The sequence below is a fragment of the Nuphar pumila genome, chromosome 3 (assembly GCF_984573655.1).
Source record: "Nuphar pumila chromosome 3, dmNupPumi1.hap1.1, whole genome shotgun sequence".
Taxonomy (NCBI): domain Eukaryota; kingdom Viridiplantae; phylum Streptophyta; class Magnoliopsida; order Nymphaeales; family Nymphaeaceae; genus Nuphar; species Nuphar pumila.
In genome coordinates, this window is record NC_143251.1 from 129341180 (window position 1) to 129357509 (window position 16330).

Here is a 16330-nt window from a genome sequence, read left to right on the forward strand (position 1 = left end):
TAAACTCACTTTCTAAGATCTACAGAGAGTTTGATTATCTCTGTGTGTCGAGTTGGAACCCTCAGTGGCCTGACTGGTGGCCGGGGCGGCGAACCGGCCTAGCTGTTTAGCCTAAATTTCATACTCATTTTGGCAATCTTTGTATTAATTTTGATTTTTGGTTGGAGAATGAATGGGAAGAAGGGGTGCGTTGCCATTGATGTTCATGTTGCCCCTAGTAAGATTGCCGTGCCGGATACCAGCAAGAATTCCAGTGTTGCTGGATCTTTCTACCTAAGTTTGGCTTGTAGAGTGTGGGATTTTTGCAAAGAAGACATCAACAGAGTGATCTTCTCACTGAAAGTTGGTCTGGCCGTTCTTCTTGTTTCTCTCTTGATACTAATCCGAGCACCCTATGAGGTTTTTGGCATCAACATCATATGGGCAATCCTTACTGTGGCCATCATGTTCGAATATACTGTGGGTATGCAACAAAATCTTTATTTCTTCTACTACTATTTTAATTTATGCATTTTATCAAGTCTATTATGTTCAAGTTTTTTTTCTAGAGTTTTATTATGTTCAAGTTAAGAAAACCAGTTTTTATGACCAAAATCCATGTTTCCTTTACCCAAATAATCCAAAGACTAGCTTGTGTTTTTGGATATATCTTAAGCCTTGAGGTATCTCAAATTCTTAGCCCTTTATTTCTTCCTGGGTTTGGGGGGGGGGGGGGGGGGGGGGGGTGTGCCACCTCATACTAAAAGACCATACCTATAACTAAGCTCTTTGTTTGCGTCCAGATGCATAATCATGCTGTTTGTGTTGTGTTATGAGATACCACCAAAAAGAGATGGACACGGGAAAGGCTTTGGATTCTGGTGGAAAAAGAATTTCTATTCTTAACTATTGAATGCCCATATGCTATATAGCGCCATATGAGTCTTCTCCAACTTACGTACTATTGGATACATATAACCAAAGAGCCTTGAACAGAAAAAACTGTTAAAGGCACCCGAAAGTCATTCAACATGGAGATAAATGGCACCTAAAGCCCATCCAAAAGGTCGGTTTTTACCAAGAAAGGATCAGATGTAATGTGATTGTACACTTAATGTGCTGCTGTAACTGATCAACCGCCATCTGCGGTTAGGCCCCACAGTTGACTGATAGGCTGTATCCGTGGGTGATCAGGTGCAGCATCACACTAAAAGTGTGCAATCACATTGCACCCAATCTACCCCGTTTTTACCTGGCACAAAAAAATCTTGATGTCGTGCACTTTCTAGATGAATGACTCCAATGATAGTTAAATGGACGGCTGAGAATCGTCTAAAACTAGGTGATTTTGGTAGGGGTTAGATGAATCTCATTTTCATGATGGAACGGCATCCAGGTGCCTCGGACAGTTTTTTTCCTTTCATGGCTCCTTGGACCTGATCCTCTCTGCGACCACATTAGGAATGGCAGTGGACAGGGGCGGGGACGGGGACGGGGACGGGGGACAAGGTCTCCACCCCTGCCCCCATCTCAAAATCCTGCCCTCCGTCTCGGCATGGGTTTTGATTTTAACCTCCATCCCTGTTTGATGTCCTCCATCCCCGGTCCAAACGGGTTGAGGCGGGGGCGGGGCCATATTTTTTCTCGGTCCACTGCCATCCCTAAATAAGGACTGGGGATGGGGCAGGGTGGGACAAGACGGAGATCGGGATGGGGTGGGGCGAGGGAAAGCGTAAGTCCATCCTCACCTTCATCCCATCCCCACGGGTTTTGATTTTAACCTTCATCCCCGTTTCATTTCCTCCATCCCCGGTCCAAACGAAGAGAGGCAGGGCAGGGCCCCGTTTTCCCCCGGTCTACTGCCATCCCTAGACCCCATCTATCTAGTGTTGTAGTTGCGTTCCACAAAAAAAAAAAACTTGGGCTATTGTAGTTAATCATTCCACTTCCAAATTAATACAGGTGCAACATTCAACAAAGGGTTTAATCGAGCCCTGGGAAGTCTGCTCGCCGGAATATTCGCTATTACGATAGCGCAGATAGCCATCCATACCGGCCGGGTTGGAGAGCCGGTGATCATCGGCTTCAGCATCTTCATCATAGGTTCACTAACTATAACTCTGCAATTCAATTGCACACATATACAGTGGGTAGTTCTTTCTCTGACGGATACACAATTACTACTTGCAGGGGCAGTGACGTCGTTCATAAAGCTATGGCCGTCGATGGTGCCATACGAGTACGGGTTCCGGGTGACACTGTTCACATTCTGCCTAATCATAGTCTCCGGGTACCGCATCGGTCAGGGCAACCCCATAAGGACGGCCATGGACCGCCTCTACTCCATCGCCATCGGTGGCGTCGTCACCCTCCTCGTCAACGTCCTCGTCTTCCCCATTTGGGCCGGCGAACTGCTCCATGCAGAGCTCGCCAAGAGCTTCAACGCCGTTGCTGACTCCCTTGAAGGTGAGTCCACTACTCTCTTTCAACGGGTGGATATATATATATAGGTGGTAGCTGAATAGTTACCGGAAGCTTCTTGCTACGCCGGGAATTTAGCGTAGGAAGTAAGAAAGTTCTTGCTTTCTCGAGAGGAGGGGAAGATTTAGGAAACCTCTTCCAATGAGAAACTTGATTCACTTTCTCCTTGTTTTCTTTTTCACTTAACATTTCCCTATTGCTTCTCGTCACTTCTCACTTATTTTTCCCTAACATTTTACATTTTTCATATTAAAAAATAAAAAAAAAATTTATCACAAGTTTACATGTTAGTTTCATATGATTTTATACTTGTGTTTAGGTCATTTTTTATGTTTTTTTCCCACGTTTTTATATGAACACATCTGCAGGGTCAGATTTACTAAAAACAACACAAGAACACCTACTTGCTCGCTGTAGGCTGGTGGCAGGCAGCTATCACTTTTCCCCCAGACCCATATTTGCTTAGTATGATCAGATCCAAAGCCTACTGTTGGACTTCGATTTGTTTAGGGGTACTGCCCACCCACCTCTGGCCTAGGTCCGACCCATTTTTTGTGTACTTACAGTCAGGGCTGGCGATTGGGTCAGGGCTTCGTGGATCAGCAAATCTGGATTGGATGTGCTTTCGAGTACATACTGGATCCAGGTCCGAATAGTACTGATTTAGGCAAGATCTATCTAACAAATATAGGCTATATTTCCAAAATATCACGATTGATATCATGCAGAAATAACATGATCTTTTCAAAATATTGTCAGAAAGCATGATGTTTTTGTAAAGTATCGCCTGTGTTGAAAATATCATATTTTTATTGTGATATTAAATATGAAGGGCCACCTACAATTAGTATTCTTTAAATAGTTATGTTGTGACCTCTCTCTCAAAAAAACAAAAAAAAAATTATGTTGTGACCCAATGTCCTGTTTGGCTTTTCTTCTGCTTCAGAGTGTGTGAAGAAGTATCTGTCTGAAGATGGGTTGGACCAGCCGGAATTCGAAAAGACGCTGAAGGACGAGTTCTCCGACGAACCTGCATTTCAACGCTGCCGATCCACTCTCAACTCCTCATCGAAGCTTGATTCTCTGGTATGTGTTTGGACTAGCTAGGAAAAGAGGAACACTGATAGTACAAAATCTGAAAGTATTAGCCAGAACTTATGGGACATAGCTGACTAATCCTAGTTTATATTAACCAATTATGGCATATGATATAACCAATCATGTTAGGAGATTGGCCAAGTGACCTAGCTCGAGCACATAAAAGCCAATGAGAGCGGAACATGTGTCCTTGGGCCCCAAAATAAATGACATAAGTTCCTCGTGTGATTGAGATCTGATTCTCTGACATCCCTCTGTAAGTACACATGCTTCCATATGATTGGCTAGATCACCTGCCAGATCATTTAACCCATCTCCTAATCCTGACTCACGGGATTATACTATATGCAAGTTTGGTGAGGACTTTGACTCATCCATCGGCGTTTTGCCATCGTCACCATCCATTATGGTGATCGATGGCCACGAGCGTAGCCACACTCACGGTGACATCATTAGTGCCTTTATGCCGAGTCTGCCACTTACACATAGAACACAGATAGTTGGTGATTCGGCATATCACCAGATTCGTTCTCCTTGCACCACTCGGACAAGTTGATGGAGTCTTCCAAGCTAAAGCGTCAAATGGGTTTACAAGTTGATCCATGGCCTCTGCAAAAGTTGAAAAGCAGGCACTCTCTCCATGCATGGCTTCTCCTCTGACCCGAAAAACTCCATTGCTCTTGCAGGCAAACTCCGCCAAGTGGGAGCCACCTCACGGGAGGTTCCAGCATTTTTTCTACCCATGGGCCGAATATGTCAAGGTTGGGGCTGTTCTCCGGCATTGCGCATATGAGGTCATGGCTCTCCATGGTTGCCTTCACTCTGAAATACAGGCAAGTCTTTCTTTCTTTTCTTCTCTAATGGCTCTAACCTGGTCCAACCTGGTTGGATCCAGAAGTGGATCCTACCAACCCCAACTGGATCTAGGTTTGGATCAATGCTGAATATGTTTGATCCAAATGATTAGGTCCAAATCCAAGATCATCACTCATCTGAACCTAGTTTGCAGTTCTATCCTCTAAGCACACAAGTCCCTAAAACTCTTGATTTTGCCATTTGCTCAGGCACCATACAATCTTCGGATCGCGTTCCAGTCCGAGATCCAAGATGCGAGTTCCCATGCAGCTGAGCTTGTGAGAAGCCTTGGCAAGGACATCAGCACGATGAAGCGCAGTCTGCAGGCCAGCCTCCTAAAGAAGGTGCACTCCTCAACAGAGAGGCTCCAACGCAGCATCAACACCCACTCCTACCTCCTCACTGCTGAATATGGATCCGAAAAGCCTACCCAGCTCACCCCTGCGGCTGACCATAGATCCGGGAAGCCTCCCCAGCTCACCACTGTGGCCTCTGACCTCTCCAAGCACCTCATTGAGATCCCTAAGAGCTCCGACATGAGCACGCCAAACAATTCAGAGTCATACCATGAGACCATGAAGAAGCAGCAGAGGAAGCTCTACTCGTGGCCGTCTAGAGAAGTTGATGAGTTCGAGGAAGAGGGCACTGGCGGAGGTACCCTGCCAAGGATGAGGATGCTAGAGAGCACAACGGCACTGTCACTTGCGACGTTCACATCTCTGCTCATTGAATTCGTGGCACGACTCGATCATTTGGTCAATGTGGTTGATGAGCTTGGGAAGCTAGCCAAGTTCAAACTTGAGGGTGCAAACCTGGCAAATGTCTGAGTTGTGTGCTGGATGTCCAGGAACGCTTGTTCCATAAAGATGCCTTGTCACATAAACTGATAGTGATAAAGGTTCTGTAGACAAGCTGTTGTTACGTAAACTAATGTTAATAAAGGTTAACAGATCTTGGGAAAGCATTCTTATGAACAGGAATTAAATTAACTTGGCTCACCTTGGCTTGGTAATGAGCTCACTTGAGCTCATGAAATAGGCTCATACTAAGCTCGACAAGCCCATTGTCACATGGATACACCAATTATCTCTAGTCACTTTAAGGTGTGTTTGACGCACCAGATAAAAGCCGCTCGTTGGCTTTTGTTCATAGCACAAAAGCCAGATCAGGTGTGTTTGATAGATTGTCCAAGATTAGACAGAACAGCTGAACATAACAGACCGAACATACGTTTTGTCTATTCTGTAACAACCATACCATGCCCCATGTTTGTTTAAAAGATAGACAAGGGGCCTAGCCGCTGCCACTGAACAAGGGGAGAGAGAGAGAAACCCCCACCCGTTTTTTTTAGCATCCCCACTGTCCTGTTCTAGTCTTGACAAGGAGGTGGAACGGTGAGGCAGCGGACACGCCTTCCACACATCGAGCATTTGATCTCCACATCAGCCTGTGCATCCACAGGGTCCTGAATGACAGTATGTGCAATCAAACACCCTTAAGGGATCCAAGGTACAACTTGGGAATCCAAAAATTATAGACAAAATGGCCCAGCAGGAACAGTTTTGTGCCCAGGGGCCATATCAAAAGCAAGACAACCCAATGCAGGGACAACTTTGTCCAGAGGCAGATTTTTTGCAGCGTTTCACACACGGCCTCACTAATATTTAATAATAGAACATTTAAATCCGTACACAAATCTCTCCGAAACAGTTTAAAATTTTAAGCAACCCAAGACTAGGGCTGGGAAACAAGCTGAGCCGCTGGTGGCACGGCTCATATTCCGATCATAAAGAGCTCATGGGCTCAACAAGCTGTATGAGCTTGTTAAGTAGTAAAAAATAGGTTTAGTAGAAAAATCTTATTACTTCTAACTAACAATGCAGATTTCTGTAATCCTATTTCTTCAGTTTGACGTCAAGGGGACCACATCCGCCATTGGGGAAGCCCCACACAGGAGCTTCTACATTTGCCAAAATATGCACATTGTGATTCATTTACCCTAAACTTGTTAAATACACAAATCATGGATTCCACAATGCCTCTCTCTCTCTCTCTCTCTCTCTCTCTCTCTCTCTCTCTCTCTCTCTCTCTCTCTCTCTCTCTCTCTCTCTCTCTGAGAGTCAGGCAAACCAAGGGTACGAAAATGACCTTACTCATCATCTAAATCAAATACCACTCTGTGCCTCTTCCGAGATCCAACATTCCTGGATATATCATCCACATCATCTTCCAAGTTTGCCATTTCATCTGCAAGACTGTTATCCATTTCCCCATCTGACAACTCCAACTCCGCTGATTTGTACAACAATCCCCTTGTCTTTGCTTTATCAGCTTGGCCAGGACTACCATTATCAGCCTCTTCCTTCTCCGAATAATCATCGCCACCATTGTCATTGTCCAGCCTTTTGTGCTTGTCAGATGCACCGTTAGTTGTGAGATCAGGCATTGGCAGACCGTGTAAAGAGTCCATTTCCTCACCTTGAACAATTGCAACCCTACCCAACCAAAAAAGAAACGAAAAAAAAAATCAGCTCAAGTCTTGGTGAAGTTGCAGCTCCACAAGGGGAACAAATACTCCTGTGTGCAGCCCAGATCTTTTTTTGCTCTAAACAATTCATAGAACACATCATAGCACGCCAAGGAGTTTTAGTAAATCCACCAATCACACAAATCGACTTTGTCAAAAGGTTTCTTTGTTTGAAAAAATACAATCCGGGAAAATGGCGATCTTTTTAGTAAAATGGATGTAACACCCTCACCGTTTAACTAATAAAGGCCACATCTAGTACGTAAAACTCGAGACCAAATCGAATGAGCTTCTCAACATCCCTAAAAGCTACACAAGACACACATAACACATGCATGAATGCAAGAAGAACGTAAGAGTCTGTATGCATGCGCATGAGAGAGCATCGAGTGCTGTAGCAAAACCCAGCAAGGCAAAGTAATCAACCGAGCAAAACAAACAAATTTACCCATAGAACAACGACGAAATTGTGAGAAATCTTCCCACATTAATGGCCTCAGTTCGAATTGTAATAAGTCACAATTATAGAAGGTCCAGTTCAGAGAATATCAAATGTGACGGCTATTCAGCTGTCACCTGGGTACAGGTGCGAGTAGGGGTAAGTGTACGGAGGATACAACACGGTAATTCCAAAAAATGTGGGTATGGGGATGCGGCTAAATATATACTGAAAATATATATTATACATCTAAAATATATACTGAAAATATATATTATGTCTAAAATATATATAATATATAATATAATAGAGGATACGGCAAATGCCATGTCCAGGTACCAGTACCAGTGTTGACACGTGTTGACATGGGTACGGCACCCTAAGTGCCATGTCGCGGTAACATAGCTATTCAGGGAAAGAATTGACAGCAAGATGAAATAAAAAAACAAGGCATTTTGCTTTTTGACCCACAAAATAGGCGCAAAGCACATGATCTCTACCCATACCCCCCAAAACATCCTTTCACCCAAGACCCCTGATCTGTTTACTTTCATTAATTAAAACTAAGAAATAACTTTAGAATAAGAAATCCAATAAGAAAACAAAGAATTAATTTACTAGATTGAATTTTCATTGACCATTCTAAACCACCACAAAAGCCCTTTCTCACCATGATCACTGTATGTTCACACAAATGTACTATGAACTAGAAATGCCTTTTTTCTTTTCGTCTCTTTTTCTGATTGTTTTTCCTTCTTGATATGTTAATGAATGAATGGACAGAATTATCATACTTGCAAAGGGGTATTTTTCTATTTAAAAAGATCTCTGAGGTTATTCAATTGCTGTCGCACATTTCATCGTTCCTAATTTCCCTTCGAGTCTGCTTTTACTTTATATTTTACTAAAGTTTATCATTTCACCATCTCTTATATGATCCTCTTTTGATCAAGTAAAAAATGTTTGGATTTTTAGGTAAGATCTCCTCAGTCCTTTCCTGTTCTTGTACCCTCTGTTTTCCTTCCATTCCTTTATTTTCTCTTGTTCATTTTTTTAACCAAATCCATATTGAAGATCCAAGCCTGTTTCACCATATCGAAGAAAGAAAAGCATCGGTTCAGTCAGAATATATATTTCAAAAATCTGTGATTTTGGAAACTTTAAGCAGTACTTTGGTACTTTTTCATATGCAAGGTAATAGAATTTTGAAAAACAAGAGGATTTTTTAGGAACTTTTCACAAGTCACAATTGTTATCATGACCAAAGATAATATCTCCCTTTTGGACTTGGACCCATAGGCTGAACCTAAAGAGAAACTGATCTAAGGCTAGTGCTAATGAGTTGGTGAACCTAGACTGACCAGAATGAACAACCGAATCAAGTTAAAGATGGACAAGTCAAGTCACAACTAAACCAAATGAGCTCAGACAGAAACAACTTAAGACAAAACTCCATAAACATTTTGCTGAGAAGGTCCCTGTTAGAACATGTAAATCCATAGGTTTCAATCCACCTAGAGGGCCAAGACTAGAAAAAGAAAATTTAGGAAAAATCAAACATAAAAGTGCAATATTTATTTAAAACAGGACCAAGACCTCTGTTTAAAAATAAAAATAAAAATGAAATCCATAAAGCATGCAAGTTATATCTATTATATTCTTTGAGGAAACTAGTCAGACCCAATCTCAATCAAATCACGCTCCGACAACATTGGGGTTGACGAGAGCAAGCACAATCATGTTTGCCCTTCTGCCTTCCATCAGTTATCAGTAATGAGATGCAAAAGTAGCAAGAGATAATGCATTCCAAGATTCTGTAGTTTCTTTCAAATGATATTTTCAAACTTCAATTTCTGCAGAAATAGATGTTCATCCTTAACCAATTTTTCAAAATGCAAACCCTTGACTAACTCAACATGCTTTATATGACACATTTCAAAGAAAGAAATGAACTGCTAAAATATATTCACAGGTAGGGGGACAATGGATTCGAAACTTGGTTGCACAAACTCTTTAATGAAGTGTGTTTTACCAACATAAAAGACAAAACAATTGGCTGTTTAGACATACTTTCACTAGTTGTCAAGATAAAATGCATATCTTTCCCTATGAAAAGGGCCAAGAAATAATGGTCCAGATAGAAAAGCTTACCATTCTGTTGCATGCAAGGTACGCCGAGCTGACAAATCATTTCCAGTTGCCGCCTCCTCCATTGAGTTAATTGTGCATCCTTCATTCATCGCCATCTGATGAACTTTCTTACCTTTTTTCCTGCAACAAAAAATGAAAATGACATCTTTTTCAACTCATTCATAGTCTCGGTTGAATATACTAAAGATGCAGATAATGCTAATGGACTACGAACAAGGGCCTGCATCTGGACTTGGTGCCATAGCAAGAGCCAAGCCACCAATGAACTGAGATATGTCAAATCTATTAGGCATTAGAAAAGCACAATCAAAACATACTGCAAACAATGTCAGTAGAAAAGGCAGGGTGTTGAGTATCATTTGTGACTTGTCCCAGTTCAAAAAAGGCAGGGTGAATGATATTTGTCCCAGTCCAGATAAAACAAGCAACAAAGTCAACCTATTCAGGTTAACTTGTTCAAACACTACCAAGTGGAATTGGTATTCAACAGATGAGCAAAACATAAACCTTGGCAAGCTCACAGCAGCAGTCAATCCATGAGAAGCACACACACACACACACACTATTGTAAAAGTATCTTCAACAAGATACTTTAGTTGATAATGCAATAACTTTGAGAATAAATGTGCGAACATACACACAACAAGAACACTTGGAACACTTGTGCACAACAAGCACAACACCGGAATCACAAATGTGCAATTGCACTCATAAGATTCATAAACCACTAAAAGGTTGGGCTATAATCCCAAAACCCTTAAGGAAATACAAGAGGAGCTGCCCATATTTATAGGGCTTTTTGAAGGCATTGAGAGGGGCTCCACATAGTCGTTGGAGCCCCTCCAACGGTCACAAATGTGACCGTTGGAGGGGTCCAACGACTAGTGGGTTGGGCCCCTCCCAATGCAAGTACAATGCATTAAATGAAAAAAGAAAAAGAAAAAAATAAAAAAGGTAAAAATACAAAACCATATTCACGAAAATGAATATGTGTAAAATACCTAAACTACCCTTACCTAAACTACCCTTATCAATATATATATTTTATATATATAGGTAGATACATATACATATGTAATATATGTATATGTATCACCTTATACATATAAAATATATATACGAAGATACAACATATTTTAACACCCCCCCTCAAACTTAGGGCAAGATGACCGATAGTTTGCCAAGAAGGAAGTTGAATCGCGAAGCGCACAAGGCTTTAGTAAAGAAGTCTGCCAACTGATATTCGGACGTGACATAAGGAAGATCAATGACTCCTTTGAGATATGCTTCACGAACATAGTGACAGTCCATTTCGATGTGTTTAGTCCGCTCATGAAAGGTGTGATTTTTCGCAATATAAATTGCACTCTTGTTGTCACAACAAAGCTTAATGGGCCCTTCTATTGTAATCCCCATGTCTTCTAGCAATTGATGAATCCAAACAATCTCCATGGTAGTAGTTGTCATGGCACGATATTCAGCTTCTGTGGAGGAGAGTGACATCTTTTGTTGCTTCTTGCATCTCCACGATATTAGTGAGTCACCTAAAAATACACAAAAATCAGTGGTGGAGTGACGGTTATTTGGGTCACCTCCCCAATGTGAGTCAGTATAAGCAATCAATTTTAAGTCAAAAGAAGAGGACAGAAAAACTCTCTTATTCAGAGTACCCTTTATGTATCTTACGACTCGTAAGATGACACTCATGTGAACGGATGTAGGCGCATGCTGAAACTGACTTGCAGTATGGACTGCATGGGATATATCTGGTCTGGTAATACTCAGATACATCATGATCCTACAAGCTGTCTGTAGGGTGTAGGATCCAAAAGGAGAACCCCATCATCAATTTTCATCTTTGCTCCTACTACCGCAGGAGTTTCACAAAGCTTCTCATCTGTAATACCTGACCTGTCAATGATCTCAGAAGTAAGCTTAGTTTGAGATAAAAAATATCCTCTAAGAGAGTATGCTACTTCAATTCCCAAAAAATAAGTTAGAAAACCTAAGTCAGACATTTCAAATTTATCTTTTAAGATAAATTTTATACTTTTAACCCCGTTAGAGTCACTCCCAGTGATGAGCATGTCATCAACATACAGAAGTAAAATAACAATCCCTGCATTGGATTTTCTAACAAATAGAGCAGTGTTAGTAAAACAAGAGGAAAAACCATTTTCAATCATTACAGAATTAAACTGATCATACCAAGCCTTGGGGGCTTGTTTTAGGCCATAAAGTGCTTTTTGAAGCCGAAGCACCTTTTCCTTAGGAGTCTCCATTCCAGGAGGAGCATCCATATAAACTTCTTAACTTAAATCACCATTTAAAAAGGCATTTTTAACATCCATTTGATAGATGTTCCATTTGTTGATAGAGGCAACAGTTATAAGGCATCGGACAGTGACCATACGAGTTACAGGAGCAAAAGTTTCTCCATAGTCAATATCATATTCTTGACTATATCCTTTTGCAACCAAGCGAGCTTTATACCTTTCAAGGGATCCATCACTTTTAGTTTTTACTTTAAAAACCCATCTCCACCCTATTGTTTTCTTGCCTTTAGGAAGATTTTGAAATTCCCAAGTTTTGACTCTTCTCAGAGCCTCAAGTTCATTGTTCATTGCATTAATCCATTCAGGGCACTTTCGTGCTTCTTCAAAATTTCTAGGTTCTATATAAGAGTGGATGGCACTAAGGCAAGCTCTATATCTTGGTGAAAAAGAGTCATAGGAAATGAACCTAGAAGGAGGCCTTCTACTTCTTTCGGTTCTACGAGGGATCACTTCATTCTGAGAGGCACTGGAACTGACATCATTATATCTGTCAAGAGCACTCCTAAAGTTGTTTTGATCTCTATGAGTATAGGTGATAGGGTCTCTAGGTAATTCTTCATCAATAGGTTGAGGAGACAAGGATATGTTTTCCTCGGTTTCAAAGTCATTTGGGTTACTTTGATCTGACTCATTATCACTAGAATCGTCTTTATTCAGTAAATCAAATAAAAAGGAATAGTCCATATTTTCATTTTGAGGGTCACAACGATCAAATCCACTAATATTTTCCAAAAAACTCACATTTCTGGAAACATGCAATTTATCACTTTTGATATCATAACAACGAAACCCCTTTTGGGTTTCAGAATAGCCAAGAAAGGCACAAGGAATGGCTTTAGGAGAAAGTTTGTCATTCTTATCAGTAAGAACAAAACATTTACACCCAAAGACCCTTAACATGCTATAATCAGGTTCCTTATCGTACAGTTTTTCAAAAGGAGAAATTTTGTTTAGATTTTTTGATGGGAGTCGGTTTATGAGATAGACAGAAGTAAGGGTTGCCTCAGGCCAGAGATTTTTTGGAATGTTTTGAGAAATGAGTAAAGTTCTAGTTGTTTCAATGATATGCCGGTGCTTTCGTTCGGCTAACCCATTTTGTTGAGGGGTTTTCGGACAAGATTTTTGGTGAAGAATACCAAAATTTTCAAGATAATTTTTAAATTCATTTGAGAGGTATTCTCCTCCAGAGTCGGATCTAAAGATTTTTAAGCATCCATTGAATTGATTTGAAATCATCATGTGAAAACTTTTAAAAGTTGAGAAAACTTCATGTTTATGTTTAAGAAAATAAATCCAACAAAACCTAGTGTAGTCATCCACAAAGATCACATAATATGAAAATCCTCATTTTGACATTACCGGAGCCGATCCCCGTACATCGGAATGGACAATTTCAAATGGTTTTGTCGTAAACATGGATCTTTGAGGAAAAGGCAAACATTTCATTTTCCCAAGAATGCATTCATTACACAAAAAGTCACTTTTACAAAGATGTTTAACAAAAGGCAAATAGGAGATTTTAACAATATTGGGATGACCCAATCTCTTATGCCATACATGAATATCTTTGTTTTGGACGACGTTGCAAAATTGATTCTTGGGAACTTGAAGAAAATCTACGTAGTAGAGGTCTCCTCTTCTAGAGCCTTCCTCAATCAATCTCCCGGACTGGCGATCCTGTATCCAACATTTATTAGAAGAGAATTTTATATCGCAATCATGGTCCGAGAGTTGTGAGACGGAAAGAAGGTTTAAGTTAAGGTTTGGAATAAAACAAATCTTTGGAACAAAGAAGTCTTGTTTTTCAAAATTACCTATTCCTTTAATCTCAAGAGATGTTCCGTCCACGGTTGAGACAAAGGATGAAAAAGAATTTTTAGAAAATTTTGAAAGAGAGCAAGAGCTAGGGGTCATGTGAAAGGATGCCCTGAAATCTAAAAGTCAAGATGTCTTACCGGGAGAAGAGGATGACATAGCGGCTCCGGAAGTACCTCCTTTGAGAAGAGGTTGTAATGCTTCTACAATTTGTTGAAGAGAAAGAGACTCACTTGATGAAAAAGGTCGTTCTTAAACTTGGGATGCCATAGTCGTTGCAATCAATTTCTTCCATTTAGGACACAAAGGTTTGATATGTCTGGGTTCTTTACAAAAGTAGCAATTCACCTTGTTATAGTCTCTTTTGCCATACCGATCATTTCCTCCTTGACCTTGATTCTTGAAATGAGGAGGTCTATAGGACTTCATGTTATTTCCCGGTCTTGACACGGCATTAGCCATTTCACCACCTTCTTGAGTAGAGGAAGTAACAAGAATGCTAGAATTATTTTTGCCAATCCTCATACGGGTTTCTTCACCACTTAGCTTGGTGATAACATCTTCAAGTGAGGGGGATGTGAAAGCGAAGAGAAGAGAGGAACGAACTTGTTCAAATTCGAGTCTAAGGCCATTTAAAAAGTTGAAGAACCGGTCTTCCTCAAACTGTTTGTGCCTTAATTCGATTGCCTCTCCACTCCATTTAGGTTCAAGAATTGCGAGTTCGTCCCAAATAGAGGATAATTCGGCAAAGTACTCCTGAATGGTCATGTCATTTTGTTGGAGGGTCAAAGCCCTTTTTTGGAGAAAGTACTTGTGAGATAGATCTCTTGAGGTGTACATTTTCTCAAGATATACCCAAGCTTCGGAAGCCTTTTTAAATTTGATGATATTGGCGTTTATCTTGGTCTCAACGGATAAGAAAATCCAAGATAAGATCTTGAAGTTCTTCATTTCCCAATCATCATGTTTTTTAGAATACTCTTAAAGGGCCTTTTGTCTTTCATTCCCTTCAAGGATCTTAATATCCCCTCCTTCAATAATGGTAATTTTGGGTTCCGCTTCCGGTATAGATCCATGAATGTAACCCCAAAGCCCCTTTCCTTTAATATGGGCTTCCATATTACCGGCCCAAACATGATAGTTTGAGCCATTAAGCTTAAACCCAAAAGAGAAATGGGAGTCTTTTTCACCCATTAGAGAGGAAAGAAGCCAAGGAATAAAACGAACATCAATTACTTTTCGCGTCTTCCTTGACAAGAGAGGCTCCTAAAATATTGCTCGAAGAAGATGATCCTCTTTGATTTCAAAAAACTTGAAGGCACGCTTTTCGAGGAATGCAAGAGAGGGCGAATCACAATTCTTCTTTTTCAACGAGGCTCTGATACCATGTAAAAGTATCTTCAACAAAATACTTTAGTTGATAACGCAATAACTTTGAGAATAAATTTGCGAACATACACACAACAAGAACACTTGGAACACTTGTGCACAACAAGCACAACACCGGAATCACAAATGTGCAATTGCACTCATAAGATTCATAAACCACTAAAAGGTTGGGCTATAATCCCAAAACCCTTAAGAAAATACAAGAGGAGCTGCCCATATTTATAGGGCTTTTTGGAGGCATTGAGAGGGGCTCCACATAGTCGTTGGAGGGGTCCAACGACTAGTGGGTTGGGCCCCTCCCAATGCAAGTACAATGCATTAAATGAAAAAAGAAAAAGAAAAAAATAAAAAAGGTAAAAATACAAAACCATATTCACGAAAATGAATATGTGTAAAATACCTAAACTACCCTTATCAATATATATTTTATATATATATAGGTAGATACATATACATATGTAATATATGTATATGTATCACCTTATATATATAAAATATATATACGAAGATACAACATATTTTAACTATATATATATATATATATGAAAATCCATATAAAATCATTCAAGTCATGCAAAACTAGCCAAATCAAGGTCACCAGGGAAAAAAACAGAATAGGAGGATGCAGAGAAAGTGGAAGCAAGATGCGAGTATTTACCCATGTGAAGCAAGTTAGAAGCAAAACGAAGGTGCATCAGGAAGCATTTAGGGAACAAAATTGAACTTTTTGAAAAAATTTCAAGAGTGATAATAAGTACATTAAGAATGTTTTTTCTTAACTTTTCCACTATAATGTATGGTATATAAAGATAAGGTATTTACAAATGTAGCACTAATACAAGTTTTATATACTACATTAATTGTTCCAACAAATTGCTCTTGTAAATTCTTACAAAAATATTGTCAATTAAGAAAAAGCTAATCAGGGTTGTGTTTCAATTCCAAAGAAGTCTGCATTCTTCACATTCATGCTTCCCAAATAAGGAAAGAGTGTTCTCCGATACGTGCTTCCTTTGTCAGCCTAAGCATGCTTCACATGCACTTCCAAAGCATCCTCCCAATAAGCGCTCTCTGTGCTGCAGAAGCATGATGTTTCATGCCCCAGAAACATGCCCCCTTGAAGGTGCACTTGCCAAGTGCATATAGTGCTTTCAGTAACTGAGTCCAACAAAATATTATATGGTCCGTTATCTTCCCCAGATATTAAATAACAATAATAATAAATGAATCATGTTACATTACATACACGAGCAGCCAAAA

General features: G+C 40.2%; 2 protein-coding genes across 2 annotated transcripts; one reads left to right on the top strand and one right to left on the bottom strand.

The window, feature by feature from the left end:
• The first annotated feature begins 32 nt into the window (after nucleotides 1–32).
• On the top strand, nucleotides 33–5364 carry LOC149843773 (aluminum-activated malate transporter 9-like). Its single transcript, XM_090001923.1, has 6 exons — nucleotides 33–463; nucleotides 1942–2082; nucleotides 2170–2445; nucleotides 3407–3546; nucleotides 4245–4391; nucleotides 4623–5364. Exons 1-6 carry the CDS (start codon nucleotides 169–171, stop codon nucleotides 5238–5240), a joined length of 1617 nt encoding a protein of 538 aa, XP_089858049.1. The 5' UTR covers nucleotides 33–168; the 3' UTR covers nucleotides 5241–5364.
• A 1140-nt stretch (nucleotides 5365–6504) lies between these two features.
• LOC149843774 (uncharacterized) lies at nucleotides 6505–9644 on the bottom strand. The gene is made up of 2 exons (XM_090001924.1): nucleotides 9531–9644; nucleotides 6505–6908 (listed from the first exon to the last, which is right to left on the bottom strand). The coding sequence occupies exons 1-2, from the start codon at nucleotides 9623–9625 to the stop codon at nucleotides 6563–6565; spliced, it is 441 nt and encodes a 146-aa protein (XP_089858050.1). The 5' UTR covers nucleotides 9626–9644; the 3' UTR covers nucleotides 6505–6562.
• Between the last annotated feature and the right edge of the window lie 6686 nt (nucleotides 9645–16330).

Bases quoted from the DNA above. Each gene is read 5' to 3' on its own strand.
- LOC149843773 (XM_090001923.1), top strand. From the start codon at position 169: ATGAATGGGAAGAAGGGGTGCGTTGCCATTGATGTTCATGTTGCCCCT. The intron at 464-1,941 runs GTATGCAACAAA...AAATTAATACAG, and splicing joins CATGTTCGAATATACTGTGG to GTGCAACATTCAACAAAGGG. The intron at 2,083-2,169 runs GTTCACTAACTA...TACTACTTGCAG, and splicing joins CTTCAGCATCTTCATCATAG to GGGCAGTGACGTCGTTCATA.
- LOC149843774 (XM_090001924.1), bottom strand. From the start codon at position 9,625: ATGGCGATGAATGAAGGATGCACAATTAACTCAATGGAGGAGGCGGCA. The intron at 6,909-9,530 runs GTAAGCTTTTCT...TTGGTTGGGTAG, and splicing joins ACCTTGCATGCAACAGAATG to GGTTGCAATTGTTCAAGGTG.